The sequence below is a fragment of the Hemicordylus capensis genome, chromosome 3 (genome assembly GCF_027244095.1).
Source record: "Hemicordylus capensis ecotype Gifberg chromosome 3, rHemCap1.1.pri, whole genome shotgun sequence".
NCBI classification, from domain to species: domain Eukaryota; kingdom Metazoa; phylum Chordata; class Lepidosauria; order Squamata; family Cordylidae; genus Hemicordylus; species Hemicordylus capensis.
In genome coordinates, this window is record NC_069659.1 from 283,249,453 (window position 1) to 283,265,596 (window position 16,144).

At 44.1% G+C, this 16,144-nt stretch overlaps 1 protein-coding gene across 3 annotated transcripts in view; it reads right to left on the bottom strand.

Annotated features, from left to right (window-relative positions):
* The window catches only part of CNNM2 (cyclin and CBS domain divalent metal cation transport mediator 2), a 296,053-nt gene extending 280,455 nt beyond the window's left edge, over positions 1-15,598 (bottom strand). Inside the window, exon 1 of one of the 3 annotated variants that reach the window (XM_053305514.1) lies at positions 13,762-15,595. In XM_053305514.1, the coding sequence (XP_053161489.1) occupies positions 13,762-15,385 (1,624 nt within the window). In that variant the 5' untranslated portion in view covers positions 15,386-15,595. Of the gene's footprint in view, positions 1-13,761 lie in introns of all 3 variants that reach the window. The other 2 variants (XM_053305513.1, XM_053305516.1) reach the window with 2 other exon arrangements.
* Between the last annotated feature and the right edge of the window lie 546 nt (positions 15,599-16,144).

Below are 16,144 nucleotides of genomic sequence, written 5' to 3' on the forward strand. Positions count from 1 at the left end.
GAGGAGGGATTCAGATCGTCTATTCTCCTGTGTCTTTAACTGTTCCTGTCCCTCAGCTTGAACAATTGCCCCGGACACTAGCTGTGCCACCGGTGGATCGACTTTGGGGGTGGCAAGGAGTTTGGCAATATCATTGGGCATCATGTAGTGTTTTGGGGGTATATTGCCTATAGGCTTGGCCGCTGTAGGGCGCTGCCACTCGGCGCACAACACCCTTTTAAATAATGGCGGGAAAGGACCACCGGACTCACTGCCTCTGATGCTGGAAACACCTGTTGATCCAACGTAGGTGTAGCGCCCTCCTGTTCTGGAGGAGAGACATCATTAATAATACATTTTGCTTTGGTAAGTAAAATGTCAAAATCTGCTGAGGCAAAGAGTCTAGCATTATTAGGAATGGGAGGAACTATCGCCTCGTCTGACAGTTCCCCTTCTTCTTTATCAGATTCAGGATCTATGGGTATCTGTGGTGAATGTTCCCCTGATGAGGAACGGGATCCTCGCGGAGAGGTAGGCTGCCTAGGCAGTGGACTTAGTCTGGGGATAGCAGGTGCTATGGGCTGAACAGGTGGAACCAGAGATGGAACCACTGGAGTAGGTTGTGCAGGTAGTGGTTGTGTAGGCGGTGGTATTGTAGGAACCACTGGAACAGGCTGTCTATGACGCTTCTGCTTCCTTGCCCCACATGATGTAGAAGAAGAGGAAAAAGAGTGCCTGAGCCTTTTGCTAGGTCTTTGTGGTAAAAATCTGGGAAGGAATGAACCAATCTCCGAAGGAGGTATGGCTCTACGCCTAGGGCTAGAATCTGGTGACGAAGAAGACAGTCTTTCGGAACCGCACCTGTTGGGCTGCCGCCTGCGACCTAACCTAGGAGCAGGGAGGGGCAGATGCTCTGTCATAGGAGGGTCTACTGGCTGTCCCGTAGGTACATTAGGCAATTGTGTTCTAGGTTGTGTATACCCAAATTCCCTCGCGAAAAATTCCTTAAGCCACTGAGTGGCTGCTGGGGAAAATTGGTCCTTACTTACAGTTACCCCTTGAGCCGTTGGAGAAGGAACACGGCTATGGGTAGGGACAGCATGAACAGGGGACCCAGGCTGTGCTGAGGCTTCCCCAAGCGGTGTATCTACTTGTTTTCCTGACTCTGCCGGTACATTGCCCACCGGGCACCTGTCATTCTTTTCAGTTTTAGAGTGCTTCTTTCGCAATTCTTTGTTTTTAGTGCCATTTCCCGCCGATTTTGTCTTTGAGCGCCGGCAAACCGTTTGGATTAGTAGCCGTTCGCTCAGGTGCTTGTGTCCCTCTGCCTTCGCAAGGGACTCTTTCCGCTTCTTTTTCCTTTTCATTCCCTTCTCCTCAAGATGTTGTTTCATTTTCTTTAAGGCTTTAGCAGGCGCTTGCCCTGCATTCAACGCTTCCCCAGCCAGCACCACCGGTGCAGCCGAAATGGGAGCCAGACAATCAATCGCCATTTCAACAGGGAGATCGGGAGCAGAGCGGTTTTCCCGCGCGTTGCCCAGGTACTACGGCAACAGCGACGCCTCAGACAAGGACCCCTGTAGGAGTTCCTCTGCATGGGAGATGTCCATGAGGCCGATTCAAACGGACAAAATAATATAAACGTTTAAAATTTGGAAGCCGAATCATACGCTAATTGAAATAAAAACCAGCAATTTTGTACAAAGCGTGGTTGGTGCCGAATGCAGAACGGACTCTCTTCCACCCCTAGCACAATTAGGTTAGGAAGGAGAAAAGGCGGAGCGCGAAACGCGGCTCCAACGAAACAGAAAATGAGAAAGAACACTCAAGCAGCACAGTTACCAACGAACCAAGCAGAGATAGAAGACAGATTCTCAAACTCTACAGTAAGCGCTCTCTCAACAGCCGTCTAGTCCCGAGCGGTACAGAACTGGAACTGCTACGCCTACAAAGAGTCACATGGTCCAGTTCTGTCTCGGGCATGCACACTTCATAACCCTGTCTGAGGATCTCCTACTACCGGGGAAAAACAGGCAGGCGCACTCTCTGAAGGAGGGTTACTGCACTCAAGCACTGGCAGCGACTTTGCTCTTTAAATTGGTCCCAAAGCCGATTACAGCTGATTTTCCACGTGATATTTCCCCTTTTGGCTCCTGGTGGAGTTGGGGAGGCGGGGGCAGAGAGACCAGAAGAAGGAATGGGGAACCTTGTTGTGAGCTTGACTGACTGTGAAGAAGCGCCAGCGAAAAAGTGAGCCTCTGAGAACTTTTCTGGACCAGGCAGCAAATTCAACGAGTGTAACTTTTTGTTCCCAGGGCAATTAGCTGGTGTGCTTGAATGCCCTAAGGGAAGTTATGGAACACAAGATCGGTGTGGTGCTTTTTACTGGGCAGGGATGTCGCTATAATTGAGCAGATGGGTGTAACCGGCAAGCAGAGCTTCCCAAACAACCCCTCTCCCTCCGCTCTGATTTTTTCTACTGAAATCTTCCTTCTCTTTGCCTGCGAGACCACGCTGTGTCTAACGTCAGATGCGGGGGCATGGCTAGCCAGGCGCATCTGACATCAGATGCGGGGGGCGGGGCCAGGGGCCCGCCACCGCGACCGCACACAGGCCGCCAGCAGCCTGGCTCTGCTCCTGCAACCAAAAGAGCATAAGGAACAAAATGTGGTCAAAACACATTCACTTACCTGACTCTCACAGTGCCCAAATTTAGTGATCACAGTACCCTAACTTGCCAATCACTTTTAGCAGCTCTGGCCTTTCCTTAATTCAGCCTCAGGTCCTGTTCTTTTCCAGCTCTGAGTGATTTCAGCTCTGCAGAGTTTGCACCACTCTGCCAATGATTCAACAGTTTTATCTACTGCCACAGCTCTGTGCCTGTAATTCTTCAACTCTGTAATCTCTCTCCAGACTATCTTTCTTCAAGTTTTCAGCTTTGACTGCAGGCTCTCCCAGACTCAAACTGACTCCAACTTCAGCTAACTGGTCTCACTGAAAAACCCTTCTACATATTCACAATTTTTGCTCCAACCATTTTTTTAAACAACCCAATCAGCATAACTCAAAGTTTCCTCCATTCTTCAAAACTCCCCTTCCCTCCAAAACCAAACTTTCAAACTAATATTCTCAAAGTGAAACTAAGGTACAGTAGGCACTCCAAGGTACTCTTGACCCTACCAGTTTTCTGTGCAAAGCAAGTTACACAAACAATCCAATTTACAAAAAGAAGTGGTTTAGGAATATCAGTGCAATAATACAGGGGATTATTTACAAAAACTAGGAGATCTAGGCCTCGTTCCTCCACAGATGACTAAGCGCATTACCAAAAAAAACAAAAAACAAAAAACTTTAGGACTTTATTTGGCAAAAATTGGGCATTTCATATTGATTACTCAAAGGCTGCCTAGTAAAACACTATTGGTTATATTTGGTCCTGAGGGGACTAAATTGAAAAGAAGTTAAATAACTGTCCTTTGGCAACATCTCTCTCATCTTTTTAAATGAGATCACTGTACAAGTAGGATAGAGTGTCTACACACATCTTGGAAGAAAGATATAGTGCACTTTATGACACAGTGCACTTTTAGTTTGTGTTATAGTCATCAAGACAAGGACACTGCACTGTCTTCCCATTTTTCATATCACCTGTTTCTTTACCCTGTCAGCAGAGAATGCAGATACTGGCCTGAAGCCAGAAAAATTTGGCTCATTGAGAACATTCACACCAAGATTAAATGTTTCTCTGCAAATCAAACTGTAGGGGCCAGAAGGGACTAGCAAAGACAAAGAAATACATCAAGGTCACCTGCCTCTTCTCCAACTACAGAAAAAGGACCAATGTGGTGAAGCAGAGTATTGGGTTTGAATATGGAAAACTGAGGTTCAAATATCCACTCAGCCCTGAAGCTCATTATACAACTTTGGCCATGAATGAGCAAAATGGATACAATCTTCTTTGTACAAGGCACAAAAATATTATGCAACAGAGTTGGACTAGAATCAATAATTTTTTTTAAAAGCAAATTAAATTAAAGCCCTTTCTCCAAGGATCTCAGGGTGGTATACATAGTTCACATCCCTATTTTATTATCACAACAACTCTGTGAGTTAGGCTGAGAGATAGTGATGCCAGTGTGTTCATACATCGAGTTTCACAGGTGAGTAAGGATGTGAAATCAGGTCTCCTTGGTCCTAGTTCAACACCCTAACCACTACACTATAATACCTCTTGTGTTTTCAAAAATAACCTAGTTTAAAATGAAATTCAAGATGTATACAATACATCCATTTTAAAGTCAACAAATATAGTTTTTTCAAACCAAGAGAATCCCATGACTGTTGAAACACACCAGATCAATATCTGCACTTCTCGATAAAAGAAAAAGGAGAGGGTCTAACTTCATAAATACCGTATAACACAACAGGTCATGGACTGCATTTATCATTGCAGCGTTATTGATATTTATGACTATATCACCGAAACAACCTGGATATTTTCCATTATTATTCTGCCTAGTAATTACCAGCCCTTGCTTCTGAAGTATTTGGAGCACTTAGCCCAGAGACATTTCATGTCTAAAGAGAGAGTCAAGCAGAAATCCAATAATTTCATAATTACCTTTCCCCGCCACTAATATTTTGCAGTCCAAAAGAAAAGTTATCAGCATTCATTTAGGTTGCATCAAAGCCCTGTTCATTTACAAGCCAATATATTAATTATTTCAACCAATTATCCAATTAGTATGTAAAGGTTTTCAGGAATAACATTAATTTCAAAACTGGAAATCTGACTTTTTCTCAGATCTGTTTTTGTAATATAAATCAATCTATCCTGCTATGTAGAAATCACAATCCCATGAAGTTGGGAGAAATTTGTGAATAAGAGTACACAGTTTGCAGAAACCAAGACACCAAAACAGGGAGGAGAAGAATATGAGATGATTCTACAGCTATGCTGCAAAATGAACAGACAGGAAGAGAAGTGAGGATATGTGAAATTACCTCCCATGCAGGAGGAGAAGGGAAATTTTTCAAATGAGCAAAAAATCTGATGCCCTAGCAGGAGAAATAAGTACATCCTTTACTGGGCAACTATTTGATCTAAGCCCACACACTGGATAACATGCAAACCAGAGGTATATATTATCATATGCCTTTAAGCATATAGGTGAAGTATATCACTTGATGCACTGATTGTTCAGATCTGAACAGAGTTCAAAAGGAGAAGAAACCAGTGCACTCATGCCGGAGAAATGAAGCAACATGATTCAGGTGCCTTTTCTGTGAAACAGGTTATAAATTCAAACTCAGCAATCTTGTAGTGTAATATAGCAGCAAAGAGAAAGATAAAACAAGAAGCAAAACTCAAAGTCTCCAGGTCTACTATTGCAGCAGATAAGGGAGAACTCTCAGAAACTTCTGCATAGTAGAGCTGTAAAGGGCACTGAGAAAGCTGCTGTACAATGAATGGTTTGTGTTAAGTGTGCCAGCTTTACAATATTAGTGTCACAACACAAGGCATTTCAAGCTGAATTCTTGCAGCAAGCTAGAAATAGAAGGCTTTGGATTTAGGGTCACACATGCTGAGAACAGCCAATGAAGAAAACGACAAGAAAGAATGCCAGAAGTTTTAGCCAGGGCTCAGGCAAACAGGATCGTTAAAAACACACTCGTCAATTGGAAGAGAGGCAAGTAAAGAACTGCCCACCATTTCCCCCCAAAACCAAAGCACCTGTGCACTCTTCTCTGCTGTAGACCTCAAATCAAGCCACTTAACTTTTTGCAACTGAACACACTCAACTTCGCTCTTGAGCTACAACTAAGCCTTTCACAGTTATTAGATGAACTGTTCTATATCATGCATAGTATTTCAGAGTTAACAACCTAATTTTACATCTATCAATAGCTATTGTCATGACAAGTATAAACCGCATTAGGCTTCTTTACTCATTCTGCAGGGTTGAGTATGCACCTCTGCAGGAGCACCACATGGAATTAGAAACATGGAGCAGAACCTGACCGAGAAAAGTTTTTAAACATGTAGGCTGATTTCATTAAAGTCAAACAGAGTTTGGAAAGGGATTTCAATGAGCAAGGCACAGGACTTCTGCAGGGAGAATCGCCCCCTGTTCCTCTACTATGGCATCTGTTATTAGAGGGCTTGACAAATCCCAGCCACTAGAGAGCCATAGCACCTAGAAATTTAACAAGGACACTTAGATGCAAGGAAGACTTATTTAATAAAATCTTTATTAATTATAAATTCTTAAATTGGCTTCCTTACTAGTAACATACTCTGAACAGAACTGTCCCAGGCAGCCCTATTTCTGTTCAAAGTATGTTACTAGGAAAGGGGTTAAAAGGGAAGCCAATTTACCCTCCTCCTATATTGTCTGCCTCTTAAGTCCAGTAATATATTATTTTTCAATTTATATCCCACTCTTCCTCCAAGGATCCCAGAGTGGTGTACTACATACTTGAGTTTCTCTTTCACAACAACCCTGTGAAGTAGGTTAGGCTGAGAGAGAAGTGACTGGCCCAGAGTCACCCAGGTAGCATCATGGCTGAATGGGAATTTGAACTCGGGTCTCCCTGGTCCTAGTCCCACACTCTAACCACTACACCACGCTGGCTCAAGAGTTTGTTATCTAGCTCCTAGATTCAAAGACAATTTATAAAGGTCTGTATTATTTCCCCATTTCCCTTCACTAGCCACCAATACCCATTGAACTATACCTTCTCATTCTTTTTGTTCTCTGATAGCCCAATACTTGCAAAAATAAAATAAAGTTGTTTACACACCAGAGTCTTGAATCCAGAATAAATTAAAAAGAGAATATCTAAAACGTTCTTCATTTACATCACTTATTTTTGGCAGAGAATTTGAATGGGGTGAGCAAGCAGGAAAGACAGTCTACTCACATCCCTGTCTATATGTAGCATAGAGAAAACATAAAAAGTGAGTGAAAGCATGCCCCTCCCAATCTCAGTGATAATATCCATCACCTGTTTTGAAAAGACCCAGCAACTCACTCACTATGAACACAAAAAATAAAATCTGATAGCATGCCTGGTTATTGTTCAAATCTTCAGTAGTGTGTCACTTTCACATTAGTCTCAAAGAAGTTAAATTCATCTTCTAATCCTATTTCTCTAAAAACCTGTGAGCTCAGGTCCCCTTATAAACATGCAACCCATTCCATATTATTGTTGTTTTCCTCAAAAGTAAATCCCACTTTGTTCAAAAGAGCTTACTTCCAGAAAGATGTGCATATGATTGCAGCCTTAGTCTCCCTTCAGATCTTCCCAACCTTGGCCATCCCCTTGACAGACAAGCTCACGGAATTCTCACACATAGCTGTACAACCATTTGTTGAATGGGGCATTCATTATAATGCTTGACATTAGGAGTAGAACAGAGCAGACAGACTCCATCCTAAAACCAGACAGGCAGAGCAAGAGGCAGGAAAGGGAGAGCTGCTGTGACCAGAAGCTCCCAGCCTCTCTGTAGCTTCAATGATTAGTATAGTTATGACTGCAATGCTAGATTACCTCTGCTGGGAGGATCATGACTCTGCTTTGCCTACTGTAGGATACTCTCCTTCCCTGGAACTTCGCACGCCACCTTCAGATATCTTGTCACTCCTTCCACAGGCCTGCCCCACAATTTGAGAGTTGCTATTCTCAGTTCTTCAGAGTATGCATTTAGCCATTACCAGGGGCATAGCTATAACTGAGCGAAAGGGTTCAAAGAACACGGGCCCTCAGCTCCTAAGGTCCCTCTAGCTCCATCCCTTCCAATTTTCTTCATTATCTCCCTCACTCTGGGGGCCCGCCAGAGAGAGGGATGAACACGGGCCCCTTCTCCCCTAGCTACGCCCCTGGCCATTACACTCATATTAACTGGACTGGTAAATGGTGTGGCTCCCTTTCATTTCATGTCATTTCAGCACCTGCCAAGTAAATATGTTAAATTACAATCAAATTATTAGAGATATACAGCACCACAGCCCCTGGCTGTAAAGAACAAACACACTAATTCCACTTCCCAAACCAGGCAGGGACACATACCCAACAACTCTCAATGCCAATCAGTTTTTAATATAGTTTAAATGGCTCACACTATTAATCCTTAAAGCACTGAATGTTAAACTTGCAGCAAGCTGCTGTTCTTGTATATTTCCATTCTGATCAAAAGCAGTGTACTTGCCTTGGAAGTTAATCCAATTCCTTGTCAATATTATGAGATCATTTCAAAGCAAAGAAAGTAAAAAGGTAACTCCATCATTTTCAAAATATACCCCTCAGGGCCAGCCCAACACATTTGTTAACCTCAGGAAGGATTATTTGAAGCTGAGAACTATGTAAAGATCAGCTTATCATTTCTGCTACTAGAATAAAGAGCCATCACATCAACTAAACACCCTGAGGGGAAAAATATTAATGGGAGTTTACAATGGGTGCCTTACAAACAATCTAACACACTGCAGTAATAATTTACCCCTGTTGTCCCACAAAATATTTAATTTATGAAGGAATACACCAGAGAATTTTTGTTCACGCATTCCTGTTCAAGTTAACTAGGCAAGAATCATTCATACAGCAGAAGCACAGGTATAGTCACACATGTGTACTCACCACTCAAGTAACAGTTTTATATCATAGAAACAATGGCAGAATTTGGCAGTACATTACACCAAGGTACATTTTTGGCAATAGTCCTTTATAAGCCATCTCGTACCAGATTTAGGCACAAGCTCAGTAAGCTACACCTTACGGCCTCACATTATGAGGGACTTCCGAAAAACAAAAAATGACTATATCTTCAGTTTTACATAACTGATTGAAAAAGGAGAAGACTCTAAAACAGACATTATCATTCTGATAAGACAAAAATATACTTATATGGCTACACAATTATTTATCATATTTATAAATGTGCAGAAATAACTAAATTACATCAAAAAAAAATTTAGACCACGGTTTGGTCTAGATCAATGGCCTCCATCATGGTTATAGGCAGCGTTCACGTCTTCAGATGAATGCTGCTGTAACCATGAGCAATGCAGTGAGGAGTGGGTAAGTAATGCACCATGGTGGGACTTTCAACCCATTTTGTAATGCTATGAGACCTCTTAATCTTAAGGTTGACATAATTTAGGACCTAAGCCTGTCTTTTCGGCCCTGAAGCTACCTGACTTTCTATTTAAGAAAAGGGACCTCTTTAGTTTCAGCAATAGGTCTGGAGGTTATGTGGATAAGTTATTTTATCATAATCTAACACACTGCAGTAATAATTTACCCCTGTTGTCCCACAAAATATTTAATTTATGAAGGAATGCAATTCTTAGAATAACACTGCCACTCAGAAAGAGACACACAAAATATTAAGGCTTGATCATCCAGTTTAGTTAATTCCAGTGTCCTGTTTGCTGGAGGTATAATTATCCCAAGTATTAATATTAGTATTATCTACATACTACTAGTATTAGTATTATTACTAATATTATATTTGGGATATATACTTCTACATACTATGTAAATGATCAAAGGGGTTTTCTTTCTTTGATTTGTTTTTTTCTTTATTTGATTACATACTTATGAATACACATCATTATTATATTGTTTGTTTAGTTGAAATAAAGAAGAAAAACTAAAAAAACTGCACTGATTTAACTAGTCACTCACCTAAACAAAATAGTATAAACTACTTAGATCAGCCTGTGGGTGCCAACAAAGCAGAGTATATTTTATAGCATTAATTTTAACTTCCACTAAGCCACTAAAGCAACTAGAACAAGATAACTAGGAAAACAGTTCTTTGAATTTAGTGAAAAACAATACATTTAAAATAACTTTGCATCTGTTTTCCCACCCCACTTCTCTTGTTCTAGTTGCTTTAGTGGCACTGTACAAGTGAGAGCTAGCTATAAAAATGGGAAATCTTAGACTGCTAAAAATACAATCTGTTCAAGTCCTTAATGCTTACAAGTTACAGTTTAGGAGCCCAGCAAACAACCTAGGCTAGCAAACAACCTTTTCCCTCCCCCCCCACCCCCAAATCTTCTCCAGAAAATGCAGCAGTCAAGTAAAAGGTTAAGAGAACATTACCAACAAATATCTTACAATTCATGTGAATCAACACATTCAAAACATACAGTCAACTCAAACATGGGAAAAGCTAAAATACAAAGCTAGATTTTAGTGCATCAATCAGACATAGTTCTGAATTCTAACCAGAGTGCACTGCTTAGAAATCAGAGAACTGAGTGCAGAAGTTCAGCTACAGTGCATGTATTACCTTGAGAAAAGGTCAGCTTCAGCACTACCCTCCTTACACAGCTATAGAGCAAATATAGCTCTAAAGATGGTCAGTGGGTCATACTACCTTCCACACAAATCTATGATCAAAGCTTCAAAATCCAAATTATTTATTTAGAATTATATCCTGCTCCAAAGTTCAATCCAATGAATCAAGATTATAATAACTGGTGAATCAGAACAACACTGTGTCTAATGCAAGGAAGTTTCAAACACTTTCCCAATCTAACTCCGAAACCCAAACAGAGGTGACTTCCAAAACTTCACAAAGATTCTCAATCTTGGCGAGTCTGCATTACAAAGGAGTTCCATTACTGATGAGCAAACACCAAGGATGCCTCTTTGTTTCCTTGATAACTGAGCCCAATACACAGGTGGTATCAGTAAGAGAACATAATAGGTCACAAGGGCATATAGGATTTATAGAATTAATCTAGATGCAAGTGGTCCAATTTTGAATTAAAAGTGGACCAAGCATGTGTGTTCACAACCAGGGCCATCATTTACCATAGGTGACATACCTGCAATGGGAAACATTCCCATGTTCCAACAGAATTATACCTCCCTTGAATTCCTTCTCCTGGGGTGTATATGAAGCTAACAGAAAGAAAAAAGGACTACCCATTACATCAGTGGTGTTTGGTGTGTATTGAACTATATGTAATTTGAAGGACCACTTCATGTATAACAACAACATTCTTATAGAGAATACACCTGTAAGTAGGTATTAAAACCAATATATTGATCATAAAGAAAAATGATCACATGCAGGATTTGTGCATGTGGAGGGCATTTGTGGAGGGCTACAGGCCACCTGGATGCCTCTGAGTACCAGTTGCGGGGGAGTAACAGCAGGAGAGAGGGCACACCCACAACTCCTGCCTGTGGCTTCCAGCGGCATCTGGTGGGCCACTGTGCGAAACAGGATGCTGGACTAGATGGGCCTTGAGCCTGATTCAGCAGGGCTGTTCTTATGTGCTCTGCAAACACATGTGCATACACACTGAAAAGCTGCAGCCAATCACAGCTTGGCAATATGTATGCAGACAGACTAAAAAAGCTAACATCCTTGACCACGTCTTATGAGCTACATGCAGGTTTCATATTAATACGTGCATAGAAGTGTTTTCCATGTAGGAATACTGTGATGCATAAGTTCAGATCATTTCTTGAGAAGGTTTTTCATATGTCATAGACAATATCATTGTTTAGATCCAAAGAAAATCAATTTTAAAGTTGTGCTAAATAAAAGACTGCTAGAAATTTTTGTAGTAAACCACCCAGAGATTTGCATTTTGGGCAGTATACAAATATGTTAAATAAATAAATATAAGGGGGAAGCTGAAATTTAAGAATAGTTGCTAAAACTTATGAACCTGAGAGTCTGGCAAAAAAGATTACAAAAGCCAGAGTTCAACTTTGAAAAGTGCTGCTTACATCACAAATATGAATTTTCCTTGAAGGAGAACACTTCAAACTGTGTGACTCATTAGTTTGCCTGCACAATTATACAACTCTTTTGTACACAAACATGCACTTCAGGCCCATAAACTTCTCTTGAGTCACAAGAGTTGTTTGTCTAAAAAACATTTCACATGTACAAGTAAAAAAAAAGGTGAAGTGAGCACACAACACAAAAATATGCATTTCATGTGTATGAGAAAATCCCCTGCTACCTGAGCAAAGAAGCACCTTTTAAAAGTAGTGATTCTCTTTATTTAGCAGGGGGAGAGCAACTGGCCCTACCCATCCCCAGCACAGCATCCCTCCAGTGGCTGTTGCTGGAGTCTATTTTAGGTTTATTTTTTAGATTGTGAGCCCTTTGGGGAAAGGGAGCCATTTTGTTTGTTTGTTTATTTATATCTATGTAAACCACTTTGGGAATTTTTGTTAAAAAGCGATATGTAAATATTCATTGTATTTGTAAAATGCAAAAAACCCAGAATCTACTTCTGTTTTTTGCATTTTACAAATACAATGAATATTTACATTCATTGTAAATATGACTGCCCATGGCTCCACATAAACATGTACAAGGTTACTGTGCAATGTATCATCAACTAAACAATACTCAACCAAACACACAGACATAGAAATAAAGAGAGCAGTGAATCAAAGCCTTTCATTACTTGAGGCGGAGAATTGAAGGCAAAATATCCAGACTGCTATTCTACAATAGCACTATACACACAGAATTTTGTACTGACAGGGCCAGCATCACAGGCTGGCACCTTTGGGCACCACAAGGGCCACCAAACTCCTAACCAACTGCTGCTGATGTTTTGGCCACCTCAGATGTATATCCACCCATTGTGTGCCCAGTGGCCACAAGCTGCAAAAGCAGCAACAGCTCCTCCTCAATGCCTCCCCCTCTTCCCATCCCCACAATACAGGGCAGCTACCTGCAAAAGAGGGCAAGTGAGTGGCAGCTACAAGGAGAAGCCACTGCTACCTCCAGTTGCTCACCTGCCCTCTCCTTCTGGAAGGCTTGACAACAGAGACTGGACCACTATCCAGAGAGAAAACACAGGCATATAAGTTAGCAAGAGGCAGTGGTAGCTGCTCCAACCTCTGCCCATTCACCCTCTCACTCTGGGAGGCATGGTAGGGAGAAGTGGATTAGCCATGTCACTCAGAGGAGGAGCACAGGCAATTGAGAGGAGGCAGCAGCTGCCTCTGTCTCTGCCTGCCCTTTCTCTTTGGGCATCATTGCAGGGAGGCTTGGGCCCAGTGAGACTGCCCAAAGAGAGCATACAAACAAGTGAAAGGAAGTGGCACTTTCCAGGAGTAGCCAGAGTCCTGTGCATTTACTTATATCTCTCTGGTGGCAGGAAAGACTGGTCCCAATCTTGTGCCCAAAGGAAGTGCAGGCTGCTGTCTCTGCCTACTAACTTACTCTCCATCTTGGTGGCAAGAAAACCTAGGCCTGCTGGGTCTAACCCAAACTGCCATGCCATCTAGCAGGAAACAAAAGGTAAGAGAAAGAAGATGCAGCAGCTGCTCCTCCCTCTTCCCCTCTCTCTCTGGCCAATGCAGTGAGAAACTCTAGGCCTAATCCTCACCACTCAAATAAGCAGCTTTGCAGGAGCAGCAACAATCTCTGCCCACTTCTCTTGCTCTCCCTTCCTCTCTTGGTGGGTGACTGAGCCCAGCAAAGATGCTCAGCAAGAGACAGCTCAAGAAGCAGCAAGTGGCTGTTCCTTGCAAGAGTATTCAATTTCGCCTCTCACTCACTCCTCTCTCTGATGGTGTGGCAAGGCAGATCAGTGACAAAGCAGAGGATGGAGGCCCTACCCAAGCACATTGTTGTAGGCTCCCCATAACCTGGAACCAGGCCCGGCACAGAAATTAGCAATCCAAAAATCTAAGGTTTCTTTTAAATAAAGTGCATTTCTAGCCCTTAAAGCTTCCTTTTACATTCTTCTTCCCCACTCCCATCACCAACCACCACCATCCCACCTTTTTTGAATTCCTCAAGCATGGCATCCAGCTTGGTGTCATTGAAGACAAAGTGCAGTGGATGGTTATAGAAACGGGTGATGGTCTTGAGTGGAGTGCAATCATCAGGATCCACAAAGGCCAAGTCCTTGACAAAAAGGAGGTCCACAATGTTGGAGCGGTCCCCTTCAAAGACAGGTATTCGGGTATAACCACTCTCCATTATCTCAGACATAGTGTTGAAATCAAGCACAGCTTCAGCAGTAATCATGAAGCAGTCCCGGAGTGGGGTCATTACATCCTCTACTGTTTTTGTGCGCAATTCCAGCGCTCCTTGGATAATGTTCAATTCTTCTTTGACCAGATCATTGTAAGGGTCAGTGACCCTCAACATCTCAAGTAATTTTTCACGGTTGTAGACAGTACCAATCTCCTGCCCTAACACACAGTCCAGCAGTTTGCTGACTGGGTAAGAAGCTGGGAAGGTCATCATCATGAAGAACTTGGTGAGGAAGATGGTGTTGGCACCTACGGCAAGGCCATGCCGGGAACAAATAGCCTGCGGCACGATCTCACCAAAGATTACAATGCCGATGGTGGAGACCACCACGGCCACCAGCCCAGAACCAGCAATGTCATCAAGCAGGATAGTAAGGGTGGTGTTGACCAACACATTGCCCAACAGTAGGGAGCAGAGCAAGTAATTGCCCTGGCGGCGCACAGGTTCAATACGTTTGGCATAGTTCTTCTCTTTTTCTGTCCCACAGTTTTGCACAATTCGCAACTCCATGGGATCAAGGGCCATAAGTCCCAGGTTGAGGCCACTGAACATGCCAGAGAGGCACAGCAAGAGGGAGATGAAGATCACCTGAAGCCAAAAGGGAAGCAAAAACTTCTTCTCCTCGCCCACTATCATCTTGGTGTCCTCACCATCATGATAGATCCAGGTAGTCTCAGTCCAGGGGCTCCCATCAGAGCCAATAATGCTCCCTCCGCCACTGCTGCCCCCAGCGGAACCCCCTGGACCCCCCAGAACAGCTGGGGAAGACACGGAAGTGCACAGGTAGTAGGACTTGCTCTTCTCTGTTTTGCGCAAAGGCTTGATATCGATTTCGATTATGCCCGAGGTGCGGCGGTTTAGAATGATGTGCGGCCGGATGAGGATGTCCGAAGTGCGGATGCCGCAGCGCTGCGGGGCCGACGACGTAGTGCCTACAAGAGCCGGGCCATCTTCTTGCTCAGCCGGCGACCGCCTGCCTTCTCCGTCCCCCCGCCGCTTATGCTCAGTAAAGGCAATGCGGGACCAGGTTTCGTTATTGATATTCTGCCCGTAGACCCGCAGCTTGACATGAGTCCTCTCACTCACTCGTAGTGCTCCCCCTTCCATGAACGACACGTCGTCCGTATCCTCCAGCCGCAGTCCAATGATAACAGTCTCCTCAGAGTCGGAGACGCCGGGCAACAAGGAGGAAGCGGCGGCTGCAGAGCCGCGCGGGGGCTGCTCTCCCAGGCACCGGCTGAGGAGGATGCCCAGCAGCAACGGCAGCAGCAGCGGCAACCGCAGCAGGACCCGCGTCTCCCGCTCGCCGCCTCCCCCCGGCCCCGCCATAAGCCAGGCAGCAGCCGCGGGCAGGCGCGCAGCCATATTCCTGTCAGGGGAGATCAGCACGGCCACACATAGCGGAGAGGCTTCATCGCAACGACGCTCAACTGCCACACCGAGCTACGAGCCCCTTAAGGGATGACAGGCAACTGCCGGGCCTTGACCAGGAGCTGCTCCAACCCCTACCCCTGAGGGGAGGGGGGGCAACGGAGCCCGCGCGTGCGCATCGACCAATCAGGTGAATGCAAGCAGGACTGCACAGGGGGAAGTGCGGGGGGGAGAAGAAAACAAGGGTCCAATCACAGAGCGCGCACACGAAAGGGGTGGGGGGAAATATCAGCCGGCCACCTGCCTGTTCGACCAGACTTCTTTCGCGCACGCGGTGGGTGTGGAGTCAGAGTGGGGTAGAAGCAGGCAAAGCGGAGAATCTCAGCTCGCCGGGATCAAAGCCGGTAGAGGTTTTAGCAAGGGGGAAGAAGCGCGACCGAAGACAACTGATCAGCTCGTATTCGTTGGCCAAGCAGAGTGGTAGGGGCAGAGTACTCCAGGCTCACTGCTGCTCAGGCGGGACGTTTACAGTCAAGTCAGGGCCGGTTCCAGGTTTGCTGCCTGAGACCCTCTGCTGTTCTCGCTCTCATCTCCCACAGCAGTCCCCACCACGGAGTCACCCAGAGAAAGAAGGCAAAAGCTGTCCCTTGCAGGACTGTTGCACTTCACCCTGAGTGAATTCAGTATCCGTATGGGCTGCAAAGAACCACTGGCTCTACGCTTGCCTTGCTATCGCTGTCCTTCTGGGCGGCA